Source organism: Ciconia boyciana, chromosome 1 (assembly GCF_034638445.1).
Source record: "Ciconia boyciana chromosome 1, ASM3463844v1, whole genome shotgun sequence".
NCBI lineage: Eukaryota > Metazoa > Chordata > Aves > Ciconiiformes > Ciconiidae > Ciconia > Ciconia boyciana.
This window is the reverse complement of record NC_132934.1, coordinates 161,684,998-161,710,278: the sequence shown is the minus strand read 5'-3', so window position 1 is coordinate 161,710,278 and position 25,281 is coordinate 161,684,998. Positions and strand designations below refer to the sequence as shown.

At 42.3% G+C, this 25,281-nt stretch overlaps 1 protein-coding gene across 7 annotated transcripts in view; it reads left to right on the top strand.

Moving 5' to 3' along the window:
- MBNL2 (muscleblind like splicing regulator 2) overlaps positions 1–25,069 on the top strand; it is a 109,654-nt gene extending 84,585 nt beyond the window's left edge. For 4 of the 7 annotated variants that reach the window (XM_072849961.1, XM_072849968.1, XM_072849964.1 and 1 more), the window contains 3 exons: positions 3,437–3,490; positions 4,172–4,325; positions 24,900–25,069. In XM_072849961.1, coding sequence (XP_072706062.1) covers positions 3,437–3,490; positions 4,172–4,325; positions 24,900–25,027 — 336 coding nt within the window. In that variant the 3' untranslated portion in view covers positions 25,028–25,069. Of the gene's footprint in view, positions 1–3,436; positions 3,491–4,171; positions 4,326–9,077; positions 9,173–24,899 lie in introns of all 7 variants that reach the window. The other 3 variants (XM_072849965.1, XM_072849967.1, XM_072849966.1) reach the window with 3 other exon arrangements.
- The last annotated feature ends 212 nt before the right edge of the window (positions 25,070–25,281 follow it).

The following is a 25,281-nucleotide window of genomic DNA, read 5'->3' as shown; positions in this document are numbered from 1 at the left end:
GGGTTGGTGCAGGGCTTGGTCTTTCTCTTTGTTGAACTTAGTGATGTTCCTCTGTGCCCATTTCTCCAGCCTTTCCCTCTGAGTGGCAGTACATCTGTCTTGTGTATCAGCCACTCCTCTGAGCTTTACACTGCTAGTGCCTGGCCTCCAGCTGGACTTTGTGTTGCTGATCACAACCCTTTGAGCCTGGCAGCCGAGCCAATTTTCCGTCCACCTCACTGTTTCCCATTTAGCTCATAAGTTTGTCTGTGAGGATGAAATGGGAGACGGTGTTGAAAACCTTTCTGAAGTCAAGAGAAGCAACATCTATTGCTCTCCCCTCACTCACCAAGCCAGTTGTAGAAGGCTGTCAGGTTGGTTAAGCACAATTTCCCCTTCATAAATCTATGCTGACTACTCCCTATCACCTTCTTGGCTTTCATGTGTTTGGAGATGGTTTTCAGGAGGATTTGTTCGATGGCTCTCCCAGGGACTGAGGTGAGGCTGACCAACCTGTCATTCCTCAGACCTTCCTTCCTGCCCTTTTTGAAGATAGGAGTGTCATTTACTTTCTTAGAGTCTTTGGGAACTTCCCCCAGTCAGAGTGACCTTTCAAAGACAATGAAGAGTGACCTTGCAGTGACATTGGCCAGCTCCCTCAGCACCCGTTGGTGCATCCCATCAGCTCCTATGGGTTTGTGTACATCCAGTTTGTTTAAATGTTCCCTAGCCTGATCCTCCTCCTCTGAGGGTAAATCTTCCTTGCTTCAGACTTTCCCACTGGCCTGAAGGCCAGTCTTACCAGTAAAGACTGAGGTGGAGAAGACGCTCAGTACCTCAGCCTTTTCCATGTCCTGTGTCACCAGGTCGCCTGCCCCATTCAACAGCGGGCACACATTTTCCCTAGTCTTCCTTTTGTTGCTGATATACTTGGAGAAGCCCTTCTTCTTGTCCTTCACATCCCTTGCCAGATTCAACTCCAGGTGGTCTTTGGCTCTCCTAACACATCCCTGCACGCTCAGGCTGTGTCCCTATTCCTCCTGGGGCATCCGTCCCTGCTTCCACCTCTTGTGTGCTTCCCTTCTTGGGTTTGAGTTTAGTCAGGAGCTCCTTGCACATCCATGCATGCCTCCGCTGTGCGGATGTTGCTCATATTCCAGGAGATATTCTAGCATACCAATGTGACATACAGCAGACATACTATGCCTCAGTCTCTTTGATCATTTTTATTATTATCTTGATTTCCTTTCCACAGCCGTTTCCTCTCCAGTCTGTAGCTATTGATTTTTTTCGTTGTTAGTTATGTAGGGGTTCAAATTTTGAGCAGGAGATTACCTGATGGAACAGAAAGAGGCAAAGGAGGTTTTACTATCAGGACAAAATGAAAGAAAAGATGAGGTGGGAGAGAAAAATGGACAGTTGGTCTGAAAGCCTGAAAAGAGGGGGAGACGACGTGGAAACAAGGTTGATGAGCAGGTCTAGAAACAGATCAAGTTAAAGCCTTCAGGTTGGGAAAACTGTGAGACTGAACTTGCTGTTGAAGATGAGGGGAAAGCCAGCAAAAAGCTTGAAAACAGGGAGGTGAGGTTTAGAAGAGCATGGAGAAGAAGTGGAGAAAGGCTATCATAAACACAGAGATAATAAGTTAACGAGTGAGACCAGATAAGATCTGCATAATAAAGGTAATTAACTGTAATGCTTTACTCTTAATGATGTTGATTTGAATTTGGGGACTTCATCATCACATAATGCTGAATTCAGTCGTAATGCTTCACCTCCGTGTAGACTTCCATCTGTGGTGGCTGCAGAGTGGATCTGAGGCTGTGCCCCATGCAGACGGAGTGATGTCCCCCACGAGGGTGCCCATGGGGGTACCACACGTCGGCTGCACAGCACCCTGCTTAGATGCAAGAACGCTCTCCAGATCCTCACTTTGCACCAGGTCTTTCTTGTTATATCTGAGTCTTGGACCTAGACAGATGAGCTAGGGTATGTAATCCAGAATCAGGATTCTGATTCTGGGTATGTAATCAGAATCCTGGGTAGATCAGGGATCAGGGTATGTAGATCAGGGCATGTAATGCAGAAATGTGCCGAAGGAGGGATGGGGAGGGCGTTGGGAAGCCTCATGCAACGTAGGTGCCACAAAGCCGGGAACAAGGAATAGGCAAAGCAAGGGCTATCCTGCAAAATACCCTGTTGGCACTAGCTAATCTTGTGACCGTAAGCTGTTTGTAGGCATTTTGTGCCTTGTCCTCTTTTTTTTTTTCCCCCACTTTTGTTCCCTATTTCCACATACTGATGTCAAGATAGGCATAATCTGCATATCCTAAAAAGAGCTAAATATCAGCCTGTGCTTAAAAAACAAAAGTAAAAATCTGATTTCTAAGTAAATCTTCCTTTCCTTTCTAAAGGTTTGTAAGAATTATTTCCGCTATAAAACTTGAAAGTAATATTTTATATGAGAAGATTTTTTACAGAATGCCATCATATCAGCCATAGGTTTGATCTTATTATGGAAGTATACATAAATGTATATGCCTATGTACTATGCCTAAATATTTTATTTTAAAAAAATTAATAATGCTGGACTAGTATCATAACTCACATGTCAATGTTCGCTTATGAACTGAGAGCAGTATTTTTACTCCCTGCTCCTGAAGCTAGTACTGAAGGTTGTAGCAAAAATTTAGAAAATATGTTTTAAATTCTGAAAGACTTTTTTCCCTCTCGATGTAATGTGGTAAGTTATAAAGAAAAAAAAATCTACAAAAACGACCCAGCGGTAGGGGAAAAAGAGGAATTAATGATAAGTTAGTGTAACTAGACATATTACTTGTTCTGCCTTGTATCGGAGAAGGAGAACCTCTCTCGTTTTGAAGCCCAGATCTATTGAATAACGCAGTTCTGTTCATTAAAAGACCCTCACCTTGCAAGCACTGATATTAACAGCATTTGTAATGCATTACAGCTTTCACTGGTGCTTTGTATTTGAAAATGTAGCCTTCCAAATTGGTTTTTCCGCTTTAAAATGTGACGTAACTAACTTATCAGGAATTCTTATAGGCGTATCCTTACAACTTTCTGCATCTCTGTGAAGTGTTTATACGATGCTTAATAGTGTCTGCAAGCTGCTGTTTTACTCAACTTTCCTGAATTTCAAACATCTATATTTTACTCTCTTATATGCTTTTAACTAAGGTATAGTAGATGCATTTTTGCTTCGGTACTAATTCGAAATGTAATATTCATTTCTTTAGAAGACATTTTTGTTGTTGTGCATGCCTAGTGTTTTGTATGTTGTATATTGCATTCAGAATATTTTTTTCCTTCTCACCTATCCACAAATGCAATGCCGTTCCCATGATGCACCTCTGCTTGCTGTTTACCTGTATGTTAATTCGCTTGAATCCCATTGGCCCACTGCCATCATGTGCTCGCTGCCTGTTATTAAAAGACTCAGTCGACTGCCAAAGCAATGAAGCGACCTCTCGAAGCAACTGTAGACCTGGTACTTTGACCTTTCACCTTTTGCTTTGCATGTAGCTTTTTTTTTGTTGTTGTTGTTGTTGTTGTCGTCGTCGTCGGTTTTTTTTCTCCGAGAAGCAACTAATGAAATTTGTATCGCTTTACTTTTGAACATCAACCGGAAATGATTTCACATACTCGTTAATTTACCGGAAACTCTATTTATCCATCTCATTCTCATATGTAATAAACGCAGACGATTTAGTTTGGTTCCTAACATGGTTTCATTTTTTTAAATATCCTCTCATGAAAAGTCGAATTGAGATAAAACTGCTTCTGTAATTGAAAACGCTTAACGTAATCCATTAATCTGTATAACAACAGGAAACGATATTTAAATTAAAAAATGAAAATACTTGGCGATGAAACACAAGTGGTTTTTTCTCCCTATAATATTTGAAAACCTATTTAAAGGCAATGCCATTTTTGTTGCTTTAAAAGCCTTTCTTTTCAGTAGTTGTGCTGCTACAGTTTTAGGTTAATAGTACCATGCTTTGCTATCAATAACAAAACTTCACTCATTTTACATTGCTGTGCTTTGAGTTAATATGCATGGCGAGGCATCTTTAGCCGCTTTAAAAAATAATAAGTTTTTGTATTTATCTATATGTTACAGACAATGTCTTAAAAATGACGCCATTTTAACTAACTTTCTTATTTACAGGCCTTTCCTCCTGGTGTTCTTCACCCTTTACCAAAGAGACAAGCACTTGAAAAAAGCAATGGTGCCAGTGCCGTTTTCAATCCCAGTGTCTTGCACTATCAACAGGCTCTTGCCAATGCTCAGTTGCAGCAACATGCAGCGTTTATCCCAACAGGTATGTTGTACCCACACTGAACCAATTTTGTGTTCCTTAGGTAGCCTCCGTGTCAGGCAGTTGCACTTAACAGAAGGTTTTATTAAGCTCCCTGCCCTACTTGAGGCGAAGTCTGCACAGATATTTACACATTATTTTAATTCCTCCTGCAAAGTACGAGAATTGAAGCAGAAATTTCAACATGCCGTTAGGCTGCTTTTCACATTCATAGCCTCCTTCATCATTGTCCAGAGTTTGCCCCGTTTTTCCTCCCTTAAATTGGCTGTATTTTGACTTTTATCTGCCAGCGCTCTCCTAGGAGATGAGAGGGCAAGGTTCCGCTAACAGAAATGCTGGGAAAAGCACCACACTTCAGAGATGCCGCAGGAAGTGTGCCGTGGCCGAGGCGCATCCTCCTGCTCCCTCGGGTGCTGTGTTGCAGCCGTGGGGATTAGCCCAGCCGCGCACAAGCGGAGCGAGAAGGGGAGCACCGGCCATAACCTTCCAGTCGATACCTGCATGGAAGCACTGGCCAAACACATCGCTCCCCGCAGCTGCACTAAAGGGCTTTGAGGCATCAGATGTGTTTTCATGGTTTTCATTTTGGAACGCCACCAGAACTTTTCCTAGCATTTGCAGCTAATAGCTGGGGTTATAATTCTTCATAGGGGTGATCTGAAGACGAGTGAACATAATTTGCATTTCAGTGCTCGGAACCCTGTAAAAATCAGAGCATTCAGAGCTGGCTTGAACTGCACCGTGGCCGGTGGCAGGGCTTCTCTGTAACACTGCGAAAGAAAGAATGTGCTAGGTACTCATGTAAACAATAACAACATAACCCTCTAAATTATGTCAGTCACCCCCACTCCAAACTTCCCAAAGGTTGATACCCTGCCTAATGAATTCTGTGATTTCATTTGTAATTAACAAATTACATATTTTAGTATCAGAATGTTATGGAGCGTGAACTTCCAGAATCATTTAAAACGATGTGTTTGCAAATGCACTTGACATTTCAGCGATGTTGGTTTAGTTTATAGAAATAATGTCTGTTAAACAAGGAATAAAACGCAACACACGATGATTTCCCGATCTATCAGCATTCCCATATGTTTTTAAAGATAAAAACAAACACAGATGGCTTTGACTTCATGGAATTTTGCTATAAGGCCTGAGTAACAACCTTGGAGCCTGCCCCTGTATTTATAATAGTAAGTTATAACATGCCGTATTTTTAGCACATTGGTGCACCAGAATATCTCTGGCAGAAAACATACTGACATTTATGGGAGTGTTTGAAAAAAATAAATAAATTGTGAGACTGCCTATTTGGACATGAATGGAAGACTGCCCTGTGCTTACAAACGTACAGAGATTTCCACAAATTTATTTTACATCGTAACCCTGAGAATTTGCAGTATGATATGCATTATTCCTTCTCTTAAGCACTCCCTTTCAGGGCTTACCGCTATTATTTGTAATTGCCAAGGATTTTAAATTAACTATGGAAAATACAGTAGTTTAAACCTTTTTCAGTGAAATAGCATTTGGGTATTTTCCAGACTTTTGGAGTGCTCATGCTTCTTTAAGTAGCTCATTCTTTGTGCTTTTTATCGTCCATCCCTCTTTCCAACTAATGGTTGTAATTATAGTTTTATCTTACAAATTTCTGATGGTAGGAAGGGTGGATCTTGGAACCAAACCTTAAGGGCCAGGTTGTTGGCAAGCCCCAAAACAAGTGCATGAAAAAAGAAGAAACAGAGGGATAAGACAGCAGATGGAGCCCAGGCCCAGGGTGGAAAACCTTTCTCATGGTGCTGAACCTCCTGCTCTTTGTGCACACCATCAGCGCCTAGAAAGGATATTAGAGAGAGGAGTGGGGTATGGGAGGGGGTTAGGAAAGGGGAACCCTCTCTATATGAGTGGGTGTCTTGAGCTTTTCATTAAAGATGCTACATCTGACATTCCCTCATTTCCTGGGAAGGTTGGATTTGTTGAGTGTAAGGACTGTCATGCCACCCAGGTCTAAGGAGCAATGCATGACATTATCTGTTGGATTTTAAATGATTATGTGATATTTTCTGAACTGGTATAATTTTCAAATGTGTTCCTTGTGTGTGTGTGTTAAGTTTAATTTTAAGACAAGTTTTGCTGCTGGAATATATATAAAACTTCATTGTTTTATATAACTTCTCTGCTTTCTTAACCACTTGCTCCCCTAATAAAAAGTGTGGGGCTTGACTTAGCATGGCTTACCTCCAAAGTTCTGCACTTTGTTTTACATCAGTTTGATTGCTTTGTCACCTTCTCCTTATTGTTTGGTGAATGATCTTAAAAACAACAGATCTTTTCTCTCTTCCCATTGCTGTTTGTTAGTGTTTCTATAGCCTCTAGAGGAGGAATTCTCCGGGGACTGTTCTTGGGTAAGGTCATTCATAGTTTCACTGCTACCATGATGGTCCGATAAGGGGCTGCTGTAGTAATTAAGCAAGAATACAGGAAGCATGTTTGACTTCGTATCAAATATGCTGTACCTGGGACTAGTCTCCTTAACCTGCTCACCTTCACGAGCTTGCTATACGTGCTGTGCTGAAAATATTCTATTCTTTTTTTTTCATTCGGTCTTCCCAGAAGGGTTAAAGGTGGACTAGACACCAAACCTAAACTGCATGACAGGTGAGCAGTCCTTCCAGAGCATCTTTGAAGTGCACTGAGAGCCTTTTGCTGGAACATTACACACTTTGAGGTGTTTAGCTTGAGGAATTGTCCCAGGATTGTTTTCTTTGGTCAGAAGCACCTCTCAACCTCAGGTGTTGTGTTAAGAACATGTACATTAAATTTGGCAAAGCCCCCACAGAACAATATCGGCTAATTCTATTTTAACTTCTTTCTCTGCTGCACATCAAAAAGTCAGTGAATGTTGATCTGTGCAACATTGAGCTGTCTGAATTATGCAATGAGTTCTAAAATTCCCAAATAATGTGCTATTTAACCAAAGATGTTCCAATAAACAAAAACCTGTTGCTGCAAAAGCACTAAGTGAAAGTATAAAAGTACTAAATAAAAAAGTTTATTAAGTATCTTGTATATACACAGAAACATGCCAGAAGTCACACAGTATACTCAGGTAGGAGTTTAGTAAGAACATAATGACCTTTTTTTGTGTTAAAGCAAAACTATGAATGACCTTACAGTTTCATTTAACTAACTAACTTCTCTGTGGTTATGCTTGAATCTCACTTTGAATGTTAACTCTAAATGGCTAACCTGTTTCTTCCCTTTATCCACTTTTTTCACCTATCATTGCATGACACACAGGGTCAGTTTTGTGCATGACACCCGCTACCAGTATTGGTAGGTTCCAAATTTCTTTATTGATCTCTTTTTATACTGTATATGATGTATATTCACTTGTTTCAAAAATCCTAGGCAAGATTTAGACAATGACTAGAATTAAAGGTTCGCTTGTCCTTCTGGTTGACTTTGCAGAGTGTTTAGATTTGTAGATGAAAGGCGTAGTTTAGATGTGATATCACCTGCTATAACAACTACACTGCAAAAGCATAATACCATGAATTCCAGTCTGCTTTTCAGTTTTCAAAGTTTTATTTCTCTTTATATTTTATATTGTCTAGTACTATAAAATCATAAAATACTGGAAAAAGCCAGCAAATTTCATCAGTGTTTTAAAGTTTCATAGTGGTGTGCCTATTTCTCCTTTTTGCTGTGTGTTAGAAAGTTTTATCAGCGTTTCCCAGAAATGCCTACTTTGATCCACAGAGGTTCTGTTGAAACCCATGATCTGAATCTCGCTCCTCCGTGAAATATGTTTGCAGCTCGGAATTAACATTTTGGGCATGCAAAATGGAAGTCCAGTGCAACAGCCTCTAAGACAGAAAAGTAACCTTTTTTCTATTCTGTAGCCCTTTCCCAGTGATTTTTTTTTTTTTTCTTGGTGGGACTACTCAGATAAGCAGTTAAAATACCAAGCCTTTAAAACATCAAGTTAATAATTCTCCCATGAAGAGGCTGATTAAAATTCATTCTTAAAATGAGCAAAAGCAGCAACTTTCACAAAATCGACCTTGCTTTTTTAGATCAAACAAAGTAGTATTTAAATGAGGAAAATTATTATCATCCTTCTCCTGATTTTTGCCTCAAAGCAGATGGTAATTTAACTTTGATAAAGTCTAACAGTTACGCAGTGCTTGTAGAAAAAAATGCATAAATTGGATTATAAAGGAAGACAGTGAGTATCTGGCTTACTTCAAAATGAAGATACATGAAAATAATTCATTTTTTAATTGTGTTGAAAAATTAAGATACACATTTATCAGTTTCCTTCCCAGTACAAACCACTGTATTTTTTTTTAGTAGAATTTTATTTTGGAGTGCTTTATATTGATACTGGAGGAAAACAAATTGCCCATGTAACAAGTGGGTAACGGGCTATTTTGGTAGAGACCTCGTTTGCACAAGTAATCCTGGTCTTAGAGATAACGCCCACGTTTTCAATGGTCCTTGCTCTTTTTTCTGGGAATCGCCGATTGTGTTGACAACCTTCCTTTAATTGTACTTGTAATAAGCTATTTTCCCTTTTTTTTATTTCTCCGCCACGCTTTCTCGCTTTGCACTGTGATTGCATGCCATCTGCCGGTTTAACCCATGACGATGGCTTGCTGCTCTTGATATTCACCATGCCAAAAATACCACTTCTCTTACCATAATGCTGCACCCTCCTGTTCATTGCTTCCATGGTTCCCCTCCTGAAAGTACCCATGATGCACAACGCTACGGCCGCCACTGTCTCTGCAGCAACAACTCCTGCAACAAGTGTTCCCTTCGCCGCAACAGCCACAGCAAATCAGGTTTGCTCCTTTTAAAGCTTTCTTTCACAAGATCCCGAACTCTAAATGAGTGCTGAGATTTTTATTTTAATTTTTTTTTTAACAAAAAAAATTCTCCCGGAGAATTTTTTTTTTTTCCTGTGTTTACCCCATCAAATTTTACTTTTATTTTTAAGTCGTTTATAGCACGTGTTTGTGGGACAGGTTGCACTTATTTAGAGTTAACATTTGTTGCAAATAATGATGTAGCTGTGTTTTGTGTTGCGATGTTTGTACCTAATTACTGTGTAATTAACCCAGCTGGAGTTAGAATCACCGTAGTACTGGACTACTTACAAAAGTCTATTATTAACTCCTAAGTTCAAAAGGAAGATCATCTCAAGTTTCAAACGGTTCAGGTGTGTTAATGTAGCCTTCTCCATGCAGTGTGTGGAAGTGACTAATTTGTAAGCATGGAAGCTGTCTAAAATCACAAGCGAGACAAGGTAGTTGAAAAAAAAACTAGAGGGAAACAAAATTGAATGTTTTCTGTAAATGCTAGTGATCAAAACAGCACTCGAGATATTTACGGCTATGCCTGCTTTATGTTTGAAAGTGTATCTTTAACCTGGGAATTATATTTCCCTGAGGAACCCCTAGGGTTATTGGCAGAGGCAGGCTGGGAAAGATGATACTTTCTCCTTTTCTTCTGCGGTTTGTTATGTTAATGGCAGTTTTCATTTTGGTAGGGTTTCCCCCTCCTCCTGTAGGACCTGATTCCCAGGCAAGATGTATCTGTTGCAGCTCTGAGCATGTAGCTTTAACTCCTCTGTTGGGGCTATAGAAATTCCCACCCCAATGCACCCAGCATCTGCCAGGAGAGGGGTTTGCACAGCAGTTGGGTCGCTCTGGCTTTTCTGTTGCTTCGGGACCACGCTCAGGCACTTCTACCTGAGAGCTGTTTTCCCTCGGGTTTTGAGAGGTCAAACTGAGGAGGAAGCAAGCAGATTTGCTACCAAGCGAAAGCGAAGGGCTATGTCCCCATCACCTTTCCTTGTGTTGCTCCTGGCCAGACCGACAAGCTGTTGCAGACCTAGTAGAAACGCTCGCCCGTTGATTCATTCCCCTCCACCTGCCAAGGAATTACAAAGAAATCAGTGAAAATGTTTTGCTTAATAATGTTATACCAGCAGATCTATTGTTTTTTTTACTTTTGGTCCCAAAACTATTCAAGTATCCCATGGCAAAACAGAAGTTGCCTCAAGAGTTTATTTATAATAATTTAGGAAAAATATACTACCTCTGAAATACACCCTACTTTCTTAAAGAAACACAAGCCAGTTTGTTTTCTCTTTTTTTTTTTTTTTTTTGAAAGGCTCATTTGCCAACATTGTGGTGTTTGTGCTTCTAGCGTTTTCATCAAAAGAGGGTTGTCGTTTTTGTGTGTTCTTTTCTGAGAGCTATCTTGTTTTAATGAAAAAATATTTGGGACAAGGAGGAAAGTGCAGCAGGCAAATGGTGCATTTCACTGTCCTTCCCAGAACAGTGCCTGCAGCAGAAAATTATTTGGTGGTATCCAGTGTAGTTTTGTGATCCCAAAGTGGTGACAGAGGGACTTGAAGATGCCAAGGGACTATGAGAAAATGGGGTGGTTTGGGGAGGGGGTCAGCTGGGGCCCCTCTGCAGCACAGGAGTGCAGCCAGGGCAGCTCCACCACCCACGGTCCTGAGCGCCAGAGGCGCCGACTGTGGCTGAAGTAGAATAAATACCTGTACACCTACAAAAGGACCAGTAAGCAGTCTTTTTTTTTTTTTTTTTTTAGTTAATGGGAATACTTTCACACGAGTAACTAGTGCCACTGGGAAAACGGAGGTGTGCCTTAATTCTCTTTCTCATCTAGCAGGATAGCAGGCAAAGCCCCTCCTTTCCCAGTGCAGGTTTTGTTTGCATTGGAGGATTAGAGCATTTTAAGTTTAACAGGAGTTGTAAAAAGTGTCTGTCTGTATCAATTTAGTTGCATATATTTGTGTGTGTGTATACATATAACTCTATGCTGAAATTACAGGATGGTTTAACACGGGGATGGGTTTCCACTTGTTTAACTTCAGCCATTTGGAAGTTCGGCATCCAGTTCATCTGCTTTTCTAGAAGTCCATGTTAGGGCAAGGTAGATTGCCCTGGAGGGTCCTGCCTCTTTCTCTTGCCTGTGGAAGGAGCGTAGGTGCGTAACCAAAGCTCTGCACCACTGCACATGAAGGAGATGAGTCCCACCCCCGCAGCTTTTCTTGTTGGCTTCTGTAGCGTGTGCCATCGCCGTCTTTTTCTTCTCACTCCTGTCTTTGTTTTAGTCATTGCAAGTCTTTAAAAGCTACTGCAAAAAACTGGGTATTTGAAAGTAGGGAAAGTAGTAGTAATTGCTTCTTTGTAAGAGGCAAATCTCCAAGTTTGCTGTTTATTTACAACCTCCTAAGAGTTGGACACAAAGCTACAACACTGGGAAAGGCCCCATAGTAACTCTGTGGTCCTAACTGTCAGTATTTCTTTAGCCCAAGAAACACAGGAGGAGCAGGTAATTAACTTGGGTTAAGACCTTGTTCATGGTCATAACGTCCTTTGTTTGTGTCCTCTTGTATGGATTTAAACGGTCCTGTGTATTTCAGAAAAGGACTTTTTTATTCCCATCTAGATAAAATTTCCTTTCGTGGTCTGTGCCACACTGCTTTACCTATCCATGGGATACGGTTTCCTCTTTCCAGTGTCTCTACCGCACTTTTTAAATCAATCTGCAGCCTTCAGCCCATCCCATTTCAGCTCCCACAGCTTCTCCTCACAATGCCAGGCATAAAAAGAAAGTTGTAGAAGGGCTTAATCATTTAGCTCAATATAATTTGGCTTAGTATTCTAGCCTGGGGAAAGATTGCTGGACTTCCTTGGGTTGAGTGTGATAATCCCAGTATCCTTGAAGCACCTGTGGAAGGAGAAGTCAGTATCCCAAAAGTTATGGAGTCTCAGCTGATGGCTAAAAAACCTAACAACTCTGTTGGGTCCAGTAAATTATTTAGTATGTGCTGTCAGCTTGTATTTTGAAAAAAGATTAACGATGTCTCATGTCTTCTGTATGTCCTTTCTTTCTGAAAATAACATGAGTAACAGCTCAAAATGTGCCTGCATTGACACACACACAGTTGGTCGTGCTTGGCTAGCAACTCTACGCGTTGTGTGTTCAGTGTATGGCATGAGGCATGTGAGAAGATTTTGTGTAATGCTATACCGTGCCGGGTGACACCAGTTAAGAATATATGGAAAATTGGAAGTCTCTTGCTTTTCCTGACTTATGGAAGTTAGGTTTTAAAACCAAAATAATTTTCTTGTAGTGTACTTCAGAGGGGAGGAGAATCGCTTTGGCTCAGTGCAATGAAAACAGGATGGAGCAAAAGTGTTTTAGCAAACCCTGTTTTACAAATCCTGATTAAAAACTGACTCAGTTGATACAGGAGCTGGTGGTGTTGCCTTTCACTGAGTGTAGACACCTTGGGAGGGGGTGTCCCCGCTTACTCTAGCTGCCAGGCTGTGACGAGAGGGGATGGAGGGGGACTTCAGCTTGGGATTTCCAGTGAAAGGCAGGTGGACTTCTGAAGGTACGTGAGGAGTGTGGGAGCATGGCCAGTCAGAGGTGAGAGGTCCTTCCCCTTTTCCCCTTCCCCGCTTCACAACTGCTCCAGCCGTTCCCACCAGAGTGGGGCTGGAAGCCACAGCTGCTTAACCTCGCTTCAGCGTTAGATCCTTAATGAACTTGCGTTCAGTTGTTGTCTGGGGATGCTGACAACGTTTTCTTGGAGGATGGAACCAGCAAGGTTCCAAAAAGTCTGAAATGATGGTGAGAAGCAGCGTTAAGGCATGTAGACAGAGGGTTTGGTCCTAGCTCCCTCTAGTGCATGCGTGTAGGCAGAGGTATGTAAAACATCTTATTTAAATTATTAATACAGTAATTGTGTGTAAATACATACTTCAGAGATCTTTAACAAAGCTTTTAATCATTACTCCTGTAGCTAGTGGACTAGCAGTACTCGAGCAAGCAAGGAAACTGTTACCTGCTCAGCTTCACTTACAGGTAGCCATAAGATGTCACAGAGGATGATCTATCCTAACATTATTTGACAGAGCTGTTATTCTGAATTCTGGGACTGAATTTCAATTTTGAATAATGCCAACACCTGTTTTGGGGGGCTTTAAATTTCTAAGTAGAAAGGCTTACTATTGCTTCATTTACATATATGCATTGGTGAGTCCTACAAAGATTAAAAGGTTAGGACTCAGCCCGAAATTAAGACACCTAAGTGTTGATGTCTGAGTATGGGTGTCTACATGCAAGCTAGAAGTTTAAGTGCCCATTGTAGACTGTGAAGGTTATCAGCACAGTCAGATGAAGTCTGGAGAAGAGTCTGGGTCACCCTTCAAAAGTCACGCAGGGCTTGGTTCAGTTGCCTAAACATGTGTCTACTGATGTTTAAGATTGTCCTAAGATAACCTTGGATGTCTAGGTTATCCAAGACATTTTGACAAGCTTGGCAGATGCAATTCAGGACCTACAGACAAATCTGCACGCTTGTGAACTGACATCTGGACAACAGGCAGGAGACCTTAGCCCAAATGGCAGTAAAAGCCTGGTGAGCAAATGACCTGAGCCTCCAGTGGGTGATCACACAAAGTGATCTGCAGGCTCCGCTGGCGCACCAACTAGGTTGTATCACCCCATTGACTGCGACGGGAGATTAGGCAGCAGCATTTCTGTGTCTTAATCTGTGTCCTCAGGCTCAGTGGGTGCTTCCTTAGTTCTTGGTTATTACAGGACAATTACCAAATTCCAAATTCTTTTAAAGAAAATAGTCTTGCTCACTTCACTTCAGTACAGAACAGTACATGGCTTTATTTTCTATAGCAATGAAAATGGGCCAAAGACTGACAGTATAAAAACAGCATTACAGAGATGCTGCTTAAAGGCGTTATTAGTGACAACATTATTCTACTGGTTATATGACCTTTAACCAAGACGAAAAAATTAACAGGCAGATCCAGTAGAAAAATGGAATACTCGTAGGCCGTGTCTGAAAAGAAATAGAAGATCATCAGGCTGGCTCATGCTAAGGCTTGTGATTATCAAGCACAGCTGTTTTAAATTATGCATCAGTGTTCACACTAAATTAGGTGGCAATTATGCAGATATTAATTATGAAATCATTCAGTAGCCTTCAGTTTTGTCAAAATCTGTAAAAATACAATGAAGTGGAAATAAAAATAGTTATGGTACATTTGAGTACCACAAACAAAAGAACAATTAAAATATTTGCCCCAGAATTAAAAAAGTAGTTAAGATAGCGTAAAATACAAACATGCCAAATGTTTAGTGGGGATTTGAGACGCTGTGCGTGGCAGCTCCCTCAGGAGGGAGGGGAGCCGGGACGTGCAGCAACAGAGCACCGCTCCTTGCCAAGGTGCCCGCAAAGGCAGCCACCGCTCCCGGAGGAGGAGGATTCCTCTTAGACCAAAATGTCATGTGGCACCTACTCATCCTATTTTCTTCTTCTGCATAAAGCAGAAGCACCAGTTGCTCCCGCTTGCAAATATTCCCTGGTGTCCCCAAAAAGGGCTTCCTCCGCAGTCTACCCATCTAACCCCGGGAAGCCTTCTGGCAGGGCAGAGGGCTGTCATCGGTGCTGCTGAGGCGTGACAAGGCTTTTTTCTCACGTTCCCTTTCCTCCTTGTGGAAACCCACTGAACTTGTAAACGGGGAGAAGAGTAGCAATATACTGGGAAAATGAATTGAAAAATCTGGAAGGTAGTAGGAAACAGCCTTTTTTGTTGGTTGAAGGTAAGCTTTTGAGAAGGAAGGTGGGAAGGGGAAACAAATGTTATTTACATCTTTAGTGCCAGTATACAACAACATTACAAATAAGAGCCTAGGCAAAATCCTTGTTAGTGATTTGAAAAGCTTTAATTGCAGTTTCTAAAGGAGTGGGGGAACAGGTAAGAAAGCACTTCTGCTGTGAATAATAGGTATCTAAACAATTTTTGTCTTTTTTTTGGCTGAAAGTGTTGGTCTAAAAATTCCATAAAGTCCCACATTAAATACTCCTATAGAAAATTCTGTTCTAATGACAGAAAAGGCAATTCGAATGAAAAGTCCAACAAAGGAGCTAGAAGAATAGGTTCCTTTCGCAGACACATTATCAGAGGGGATGCTTGCAGGGAGCAAGCCCTGGACAGAACAGTGTTGGGGATCTAGCTAGCCCATGTGTGGTGCCATGCTGCTCCACGTAGAGGTACTGGCAAGCCTTGGCATTTGGGCTGCAGGATTGAACTTCTTGCCTTGTGTCTGCACCAGGCTGGAAAAATGAACCTCAATAATCCTTGATCGTGAAGAGTCATTTCTCTAGAGAAGGTATTTGAATAGCAATAGCTTGTCACGGTAGGAAAGGCAAATGTAAACTGCTTGCTGCCTCTTTCATGCTAGACACCCAAGAATCACAAGCCTCAGTTCAATCAAGTTACCTTGTGCGAAGACACCGAGTTACATGTAAGTAGCTGTAACTTTCAGAATTAACAGTTTGCAGACTCAAGAAGTGAGAGTTTCCAATCTTAAAGCCTACAACAAATCTCAAGCAGTGTCAAGAGAAGACCTTTTGAATTGCCTTGAAACAACTGACGTTACAAAATACGTGGCAAAACTTTGTTTTCTTAAACTGTAAGGCAGCAAAGAAGCAAAACCAAAAGATTACCCTGGAAAATTTAAGGGAACTCTGTTTTAAGTCTCATGCAAACTTTAACCAAGTCTTTGTTTTACTTTTAATAACATTTTTTGGTCTCTTAAGATAGAGTGTTGTTTCTTTGTAGATGATTAAGACTTCTGGCAGGCTTGCATATGGAGTTTTAGATCACATGCTCATATACAAGAAGCCAGTGGGAAGAAACAGAAAATCTCTGTTTCGGTTTGTTTTGTTTTTTTTTTTTAGAAATTCCCCCCTCACACACCCCTGCCCCTGTAGAGGACTGAAACCTGACTTCCTCTGAGAGCCTGCTAGATGGCAGTATCATATAACATGAGCAGTAAGCACAGGCAAACACATCTCTTTTATATAATAAAAATCAAGACATACTTCCCTTTCCTGTTATAGACTGTTTTAGCTTTCATGTCATTTCCATTTAAAAAAATGTATTTATGTTTGATATGATAACTTGCTTTTGTGCTCTTGCTTTCAATTATTCAACAAATGATACTTGGACAAGTTGAGTAAAAGTCTTTGGGGCATATATTTATTATTTAAACATGGGAAAATTTTTCTGAGGTCAACTCATTTTGTAGGCATTTGGGAAAAATGAGTTTGTTTCATTGTGCTTAGCATGTACACACAGCTCATGTGAGCCTGTTTTTTTCCATCATGAAATTTTAACAACAGAATGCAGTGCAGAGCTCCAGATGTACTTGTTTGGGATTCTGTTCTTTGAAATAATTGCATCTGGACATCTCTAGCTGCTCCAACTATTTTCCCTTGAATTAAATAAATATCATGTTTTTATCTCAGTGTATGATTTATTGTCCACCAGAAACATCAGTCTTTGGCTTTGAGTGTGCAAGAGGCTGCCCACGTAACCGCAGTGGAAACATCTATTTATGTATTTGTTTGTTGTACCTGTCGTGACTTTCAGCTTGAGGCAGAGATTTGTTAACTTTGACTGACTTCATTTTTGGCGCAGTATTATCTGCAGTGACACACAATAGCATGTATGTCTGTTTATGTGAGAGTATTCAGATAAGAAGAAAATTAAGGCAGCGGTAAGCAGTCAAAAGTCAGGAGCATTAAGATTTCCTCAGAGAAGTTGTAAGTAATAGTGAGTTTTATAAAACTGACACAAATGTTATAAGTGTGGGGCCTCATGAGTAGCGTTGATGAACATAAATTTGGTACCTTTCTGTGTTTAAGTTCTGGATGTTGCAGTGGACCATCTCTTGCTTGGAAGGGAGTCTGAACTGGAGCACCAGGTTTTGGGAGAGGAGGGGTTTCAGAGCGGTGGTTACTGCTGGGGAATCTGCAGAAATGCTAGCCGTGCTCTGCGTGCAGTGGCAGCCTTCGCCTAAAAGGGATGCCATATGTGTAATGCAGCCTCATCTTGCATGATTTGGGCATGCATGAGGTATAAGAGGAAAATATAAAGCAGGTTTTTTTAAAAGAAAAAAAAATGCTAGGTGAGGACACCTAAGAAAATGCAGGTTTGGAGAAGTAGCACCCCTACAAGAGGAATACGGGCACTCCCACAGGTAATGCACAACTTGTGCTTGGCCTTTCACTCCTTTGTGCTCTCAGTTCTTCTGCATAAGCCTATTCTGGCAGTTTCTAAAATTCAAGAAGAGAAGGAAAATGACCTGGAAGTAGGAAGTGAAAAACACAGGTGACTGCAGTAGCTCAGACCTGCTGAAAGGTAGAATTGAGTGGCTATTCGAAACAGTCACTGCACAGGCGCTCCTAGAATACTACAGCAGTGGTTTTCTCATTTTGATGTAGTCCGTCTGCTGCCTGTGCGATTAGTTAAAAATAGATTTTGGTAGAATATATTAGAGTATGTTATGATCAATTTTTAGTACTGCATTATTTATTACTTTAAAGAAGAATAAATAAAGCCAGATTGCTTTCATTTTTAAAACAACTAGTCCTGTTTCTTTGGAGTGAGTAAATACCTATTAAGTTGAACTTAAATATTATACATTATTACTTGAGTAAATACCTATTGAAGCTCATAGGCATGCGAAGGAGTTGGCAGTGCAAGTGGCTTTGGACTCTCTTTCGGGACCTCGTGAATATTAAATGAGAAGAATGATGCTGTTGAACCCGTGAGCCCTTTGGGAACCCGTAGTTGCGTTGATCTTTTCTTTAGATCATCATGAAAAGCTGGATTCAGACAAGGTCTTTGTCAGCTTTATGACACCCTGATGGCCAACAGCTTGTGCCTGATGGAATGAAAATGTGCTAGCAGATGTGTCCACTTCAGCATGGACATCTGACCCTCAGCCATTTCCAGAGGCGTATTATCAACATATGGGACAGGCAGAACTGGGCACGCTCAGATTTAGGGAAGAAAAGAGAGGATGGAGCAGGGCACCAGAATTACCATCTCAGGGATGGGCTGTGAGAAAGCCAAGCAAATAGGACCTCCACCCCTCAGGAAACAAACACCTGAGACCCCCTGTATTAGTTACTGTATGGGCAGGCAACCAAGGAGATCATCTGTGGCCTAGACATCTCACCCTTTATATACAAATCAGAGGTCACCTTATTGGTGAGCAAAGTAGAGAAATGTCTTGAGGATGCATTGGATTAATGGAGAAGCAATAAGATAAAAATCCTTCTTCACCCGTGAATTAAGGAGAGGTCCACAGTTAGTGAGAAAAACGAAGCACTTACTTACTTACACATTAAATCATAATATGCTGGAAATGAGAATGACATTTCTGGCCATCAAGAGAGGAGGAGTAGCGAAGGAGAGAAGCCAGCAACGCAAGGTGGAGCTCAGTGTGTTTATGAAAAGTGATGAAGTGGTAGGCAGTGATAGCAGGGGTAACAGCTTGCTTTCAGCAGGTCCCTCCAACCCTATTAGTAGGTCCTTTAGGTTTTGTTTGGGGATATGTTTATTCGGGTTTTTTTCTTTGCGGTGTTTGCAGGTGACCCTGTAGAAAGATGCTAGTTTGACACTAGTTTTACGGGGGTACAAACTGGTGACCATGAATTTTGAAAGTGGAGAGGGACAGATGAGTGAGGCAGGCCTGAGGTTACACGATGGGTGCACAAATGCGCAAATGTATATGATAGAGACAAGGAGGAGAAGCTCTTGCAGCAGTGACAAGACCTGCAATGTAGGGCAGGCAGTAGGTCAGGAGGGGACTTCCAGCAGGGGATTACAGCTAGTGCCAGGACCAGGAGAGGAGGCAGGACAACAGCTAGGGTGGGAGAGATGAGGGGTGTGCACCCCAGCCCCTTTCCACCCTGAGCGTTGGGAGCAGGCAGGCTGCTTTTAATGCTGGCGAGAGTTGGAGCAGCTCAGCTGCTAGCCAGTGGAGGACGGGGGGCAAATCCCGTCCCTTGGGGGAGCGTCGGTGGGAGTCCTGGGGCGGGGGATTGGAAAGCTCAGTCCCGTGGAGGTGCTGGTGCTGAAGCCGTGGAGAAATAGGAGGTGAAAAAGTCCGTCTGTAAGGCTATGGAAAAATTAAGCAAGACCGAGCATAACGGATACGATAGTGATTGCTCTCAGTAAATGTCTGAGTATTTACTCGTCCTTTTCCAGTTTTGATGGGGAAAAAAAAAAAAGACTGATTTATTTTGGAGAAAAAGAACAAGGCGTATGCCAGAAAAGAGCATTCTAAGAGAAAATGAAAAATAAAGAGATGGAGGCATTTCCCAAAGGCATGGAGAAATATAAATAGTCTTGGGTTTCATGTCAAAGGGAAGAAATACTTGGTGTTAGTTTTATTTTTAGAAAGCGGGAGAAGTTATGAGACAGCCTGATATGAGTCTGCTGTCTGAAAATATCTGTCGTTTTTAATGTATACCCTAGATATATCTGACCAGTCTGCTACTCGTGTGAAAAACATGAAAATAGAAAATGTCACTGTGGTAGGATTCATCTGCCCTGACGCAGGTGTGTAGAAGTTAAATACCTCAGTGTGAACTGTTTGCCACAGACTCTTACATTTGGTGGAGGGGAAAAAAGCATCAGGAGTTGGTAATCTGTCTGATGCTAAAATAAGTTGCCTGAGGTAGGCTAGGAAGATGTAAAATAGGGTGACCAGCTGAGGCATACATGTCTGAAATAATCTGAAATGAATCTTCTCTACAAGAAACTCCTGTTACTGCATTGCTCTTAAAATGAAAAGCTGAGCAGTCCAAAATGTTTACTATGTGTGGGTTCATTTTTGGAGGGATAAGTGTTTCACAATGTGGAGGTCAAATACGATCTTCATCCCTTCATGTATGTTACTTAAATGTATACTTAAAATGTATTAGCGCTTATAGAGCAAAGTGTAATTTGGAGAAAAAAATTTCAAACCTTCTGAAAGAGAAGCATCTCAGAAGTAGATACAAAGTCATGTTTTCCAGCTGATCCGCTGTGACAGGTCTTTAGTTGAACAAGAGTTCACGTACACTGAATTCATGCGGAATGGTACATTTTCTGTACTCATCGTTGTATAATAAATCCGCAACTGGAAACGGAATTTAAGACACAGGGAATAAAGACGCTTCATGAGTTGTAGCTTCAAAACAGAAGATCTCAAGCCAAACGGTATTCTTGAAATTTGTAGTACCCAGTCGTGATTCTAGGTAATTTGGTTAATTCTGTGAACGGCATCGAGTAAAGCAGTGCACATAGTAACCTGGGTGTCAGAAAAGAGTTCACAAGGGTGGAATTTCCACCTTAATTTAAAAGAGATTCTCAATTTTACCTTTTAAGTCTTGAGATAATAACCAGTCGCAGCCGCCTTTGCTGAGTCTGAGGAAATCCCAAGCTGATGTCAATTTGTCTGCTGCGTACCGTGGTTTGGTAGTTCGGTGAGAAGCTGAAACCATTGGCAGTAACATCTCTTTTGGTTGTCATTCCCATGGACCACACTGCAGAACTGTATCACCCTTAGGAGCAACCCTGGCTGAATTTAGGGATGTTCTGTGTTGCACAGGGGGCTTAATGACCACCGTGGTCATTCAGAGGTCCTGAAGGTAAAGGTCTAAAAGAGCCATGCTCTGATAGAAAAGAGAGAAAGTCTTGGCATTTGGGAGCTGAAAATGCCACCTCTAAAAAGCTGGAAAATTTGGAAGAGCAAATGCTTCTTGGCAGCTAGAAAGTGGTTTGCAGGAATTTAGGTTCACTCTATGTATTCGGAGTTTCAGTGAGGTCTAGTAACAAACATGGGCACAATTTTAGTGATTTTAGTCTAAAGGGTAGCCAGCTTTCTGGCACTTCAAAGAGGTACCAAGCACCAAGGCAATGGAGAGGGTACCCTGTGTCTGTGATTGCCTCCAAAAAATGCCGTTTGCTGTTATTAAATCTTCTGTGTATTACCCCAGACTGTAAGTGCCAGGCCATTCTGCTTCTGCTAGAAATAGTGTTCTTACTAGATTTCTTACTGCAGCAGCAGAAGGTATGTTTTCTGGCATGTCTGTATGCATACCTGTGGATCTTATTCATAAAGAGCATGAGAAAATGCTTTCCCATGCTTGCCCTGTAGACCTTTGTACATGGGACAACGCACGCTCATTGCGTAGTCTTATTTTTCAGTTTTTCATGCTTATATATACCATGGTGAAAGTGTCAATACATTATCTCAAGTCACTGTGAAGTATAATGATATAATAGTATCACTGCAAATATGTACATATACCTATGTATGATACACCATACAAATACAGCATTTGAGATGTAATCCTTCAAACGGTAGCGAACATGGAGGTTGTTGGACCTATTTACAGGTAACGAGGGAGTGCAGACTCTGTAATAGGTGTTTGCAGGGACGTTCCTTGGTCGGTATGTTCTGTACAGCTTCTCCTTTTTCAGCATGCAAGCGATGAAGCAATTAGCAGCGATGCAGACTTAGATAGCCTCCGTCTTCCATCACAGTTTATTACTTCATTTGTAGATTAAACAGAAGAGGTTCGCAGTGTGTTTTCCATGTAAAGTAGTTAAGCATTTTATGTTTCTCTCTCAGACACAGTGAAAAAAACAGTTGCAGAAGCTGATACATGTGTATGGAGCTATGGCAGAGTTGTGATATCTTTTGAGAAATAGGGTGTGAACATATAATTAAAGACTACGGGATACATTTTACACTTTGTGGCTAAGGTTAAAAAAGAAAAAGTAGCTCCTCAGTTCTGCGTCTCCGCGCTGGAGAAGCTTGTTCTGAAGGAGAGACTTGAGGCTTTTTTCCTAGGAGGACTCCTACATGTACTAGAAATAGCCGGGGTGTAACATGCCCTAGTTACATCCCCTGCACGAGCAGCGGCACGGCAAGGACGATGTGGTGGGAGCCAGCCGGCTCCGTAGCCACCGGCAGCAGGAGAAGCCCACAGTGGGCAGAGCTCCAGCTGCTCCTCCTGCACCCGCAGCCGCGTAAACAGGACGTGCTCGCGCACAAAAGGAAAGTGTTGACATTGTCTTTGCTGTTTCCTGAGTTTCGAGAGGAGGGAAGAAATGGCAGGAATAGGGACGGGGCGGTGGAAGTCTTTACCTGGGCTCTGCCACTTGCCAGAGCAGAGCAGAGACGGGGTCCCTGCTCTTTCGTGCGACCCAGGGCCCCTCCATCCTGCCTGGCCCACGGCAGGGTGCGTTGCACTTGGGTTAATCGAAGCACCAGGGATAGTCCTACTCTTTTCCCGAGATACAACCTGAGATTAGGCTTTCTGCCTCCTCTGTCACACGTTTTGGAGGAGTTGGGAGCATTAGTCTTGTGGGGCTGTTTGACCTTTTAGGACATCTGGGCATAAGGGGCAGTGATCTGTTGCCCTGTACAGGGAGAGAAAAGTTATAGGAAAATGCAAGTTTATCGCTCAAAAGTTGGCAGACGATGTAGTGCAGCTGCAGTGTCTGAAATTCTGGTTTTTCTTACACTGAGTAGATTTCAGGTTGTGTCCCATTAAATCAGACCTTAGGATCCTTTAAATACACTTGCGTGATTATGGGTAACCCAGTATAGCTAAAGCTGCTTTATTAATTACATTGACATGTTGGGTTGTAACATGCTAAAAATATCAGTGCTGATAACCTTGGTCACTTCTTATTTTCAGCATGGCTACGTTCTTTGTACGTACTCTCAAATCACCGTGCTGTAGATGGTCCAGGGCTATCACAGGCCGGGCTTTGTTATTCCAGCAAAGGTATTTCTTTGTTATTTCAATAGGAAACAGAAGATAGGCGATAAGCTAACAAACTCACAATGGGTGGAAGTTCATTAAAAATATATGTCCTTGTTGTATGTATGATGTATTTAGATGTTAAGGCCTTTGGAGCAGCAGGTGTTTGTACAGTGTCATTACAATGGGGCCTCGAGTGTCACCAGGTTTTCAGTGCTGATGGTAATCAAAGATGACTTTTTGGCATGCCAGCAAATTAGGTGGGGTCAGGGAGCTGGTAGTTGTGTAGAGAGCAAACAGTGATGGAGACGGTCCCTTGTCTCCCAGAGCAATGGGAGTTGTCACTCCCGCTGTGTCGGTCGGATGGCAAGCTCAAGCAGAAGGGACAAGTTGTAGGTGCTGTAGGAATTGGGGTTCACAGGTTTTGCATATCCTGCCTCGCTCCAGAACTGGGCTCTTCCCCTCCTCCTCTGGGAGAAAGGAGGGCAACTCTCAGGTGTGACAGCATGTACGTCGCTCCTGCAATTGCTTCATCTCATTGGCAATATTTTGGTTGAACTGAGGTCTCTAGGCAGTTGTCTGTAGTGGTTAGGAGTCTTGATGGCGTGCCACGCCATGCTGTACCTAGAACAAAGCAGTCCTCCCTGGTTTCAGAGCAGGCTTCATGCAGTGGCTGCAGGTGTTTTAAAATGTGACCAGGGAGGGGACTAGAACAAGCGCCTTCCATGCAGAGGCAAGCGTGTTTCTTTTCGGCAATCTGTATGTCAGAGGTAGTATGTTGCTGAAGTTATTTTCAATACACCTTTTTTTTCCTTTTAAAATAAGTATTGCATTAAGCAGCGGTCTAGCTTCGTAATACACAAGTAGGTCAAAGTACTGTCATGACTGTCTCGCGTACCACCTACAAATACAGCTTAAAAGTACGTCAAGTGCCAAATGAAACAGGAAGAGCAGGCGATGCACTCTGATTCCTTGACTTGCGCTTAAGTCTGGAGCACAGATTAGCAGTGACGTGATAAAACATCACACCCCTGGCTTTTGACATCACTTTCACTGACAGCCCTTTCAGGCAGGTGATGGAAATCTGGGCTGTTTTCCAATACTGTGAGCAGGTTGAGCCAGTCGCTGGGCACATTGTGCATTTAACCTTCGCAGTATTGGAAGCGCGAGAGTTTGCGTCTCTAAAATGGTTGCTTCTCCCTCAGTTTGAGACATTGTGGAGGTAAAGCAGCAAGGGTAGTGACTAGCTAGGCACACAGAGGTACTGTTACGATCATCCCCCTCGATCTCCTGACATAAGGAAGCGTGAAAAACCTCTCAAGTTTGCTGACCTGCAGATAATTTTTGTAGGACATAAGCAGCTGCTAAAAGTGCATTGAAAAGACACTTTAGCTTGTTGAAAACACCCAGCCCAGTACATTTTTTTGCTTGCTAGTGGCGGGGGGCCCTGCCTCCACTGTTTCCCCTGGTCATTCCTGACTTTGCAGGAGCAGGGTGGGAGCTGGAGAATCGCACCAGGCACCAATGCGCTTGTGAGCCTCCTCGGGAGGCCAGGGCTGCTTCCCCCTCCACCGACAGCCAGGGCGCTGAGGGTGTGCGCCCTACCTACGGCCAGGCCCTTCCTTTGTGGCTTCGGCACCGTCTCCCGTATTTTGACACATAAAATACCCCCTCTGTGCGTTCTCACGCACGCGAGGACGTGTGCGCGGGAAGAGGACGACCAGGTTTGTGAAACGCAGACGCCTGCCAGGCAGCGTGAGGATACGGGATGCTGTCCCGTATGAGCTGCGCACGGGCTTAGTTAGTCCAGTGCCGGCTGTCTGGGCGAACCGCTCTCCCCATGTCACCTAAAAGCGCGATCATGCTTTGCTTTCTCTTAACAGATAATCCTGAAATAGCCGGCAGGAGCGGAACGGAGTGTCACGAAGCCTCCCTGCGGACGGCCAAGCACGGCTACTGTACATACTACCCCGTCTCCTCCTCTCTAGAGTTGCCACAAACTGCATGCTAAGTCAAGAATTTGTTCTTACGGACAAATCACAAACTCGAAAAAGCTAGTGCTGCTATGTCATATATGAATATTAAATATGGTATGCTTACTATACTCCAACCTAAAATAGTTAACTACCTGATACCAGCTGTGATGTTTCAAGACATAAAGGGTAACATTTAGTTTTAAAGATTTTCTAAGCATAGTTTAATTCTTGCAAATATTGTCTTTTCTCCATAACTATACCTAACGGAAGTGGTCCAGTTAAGTTAGTC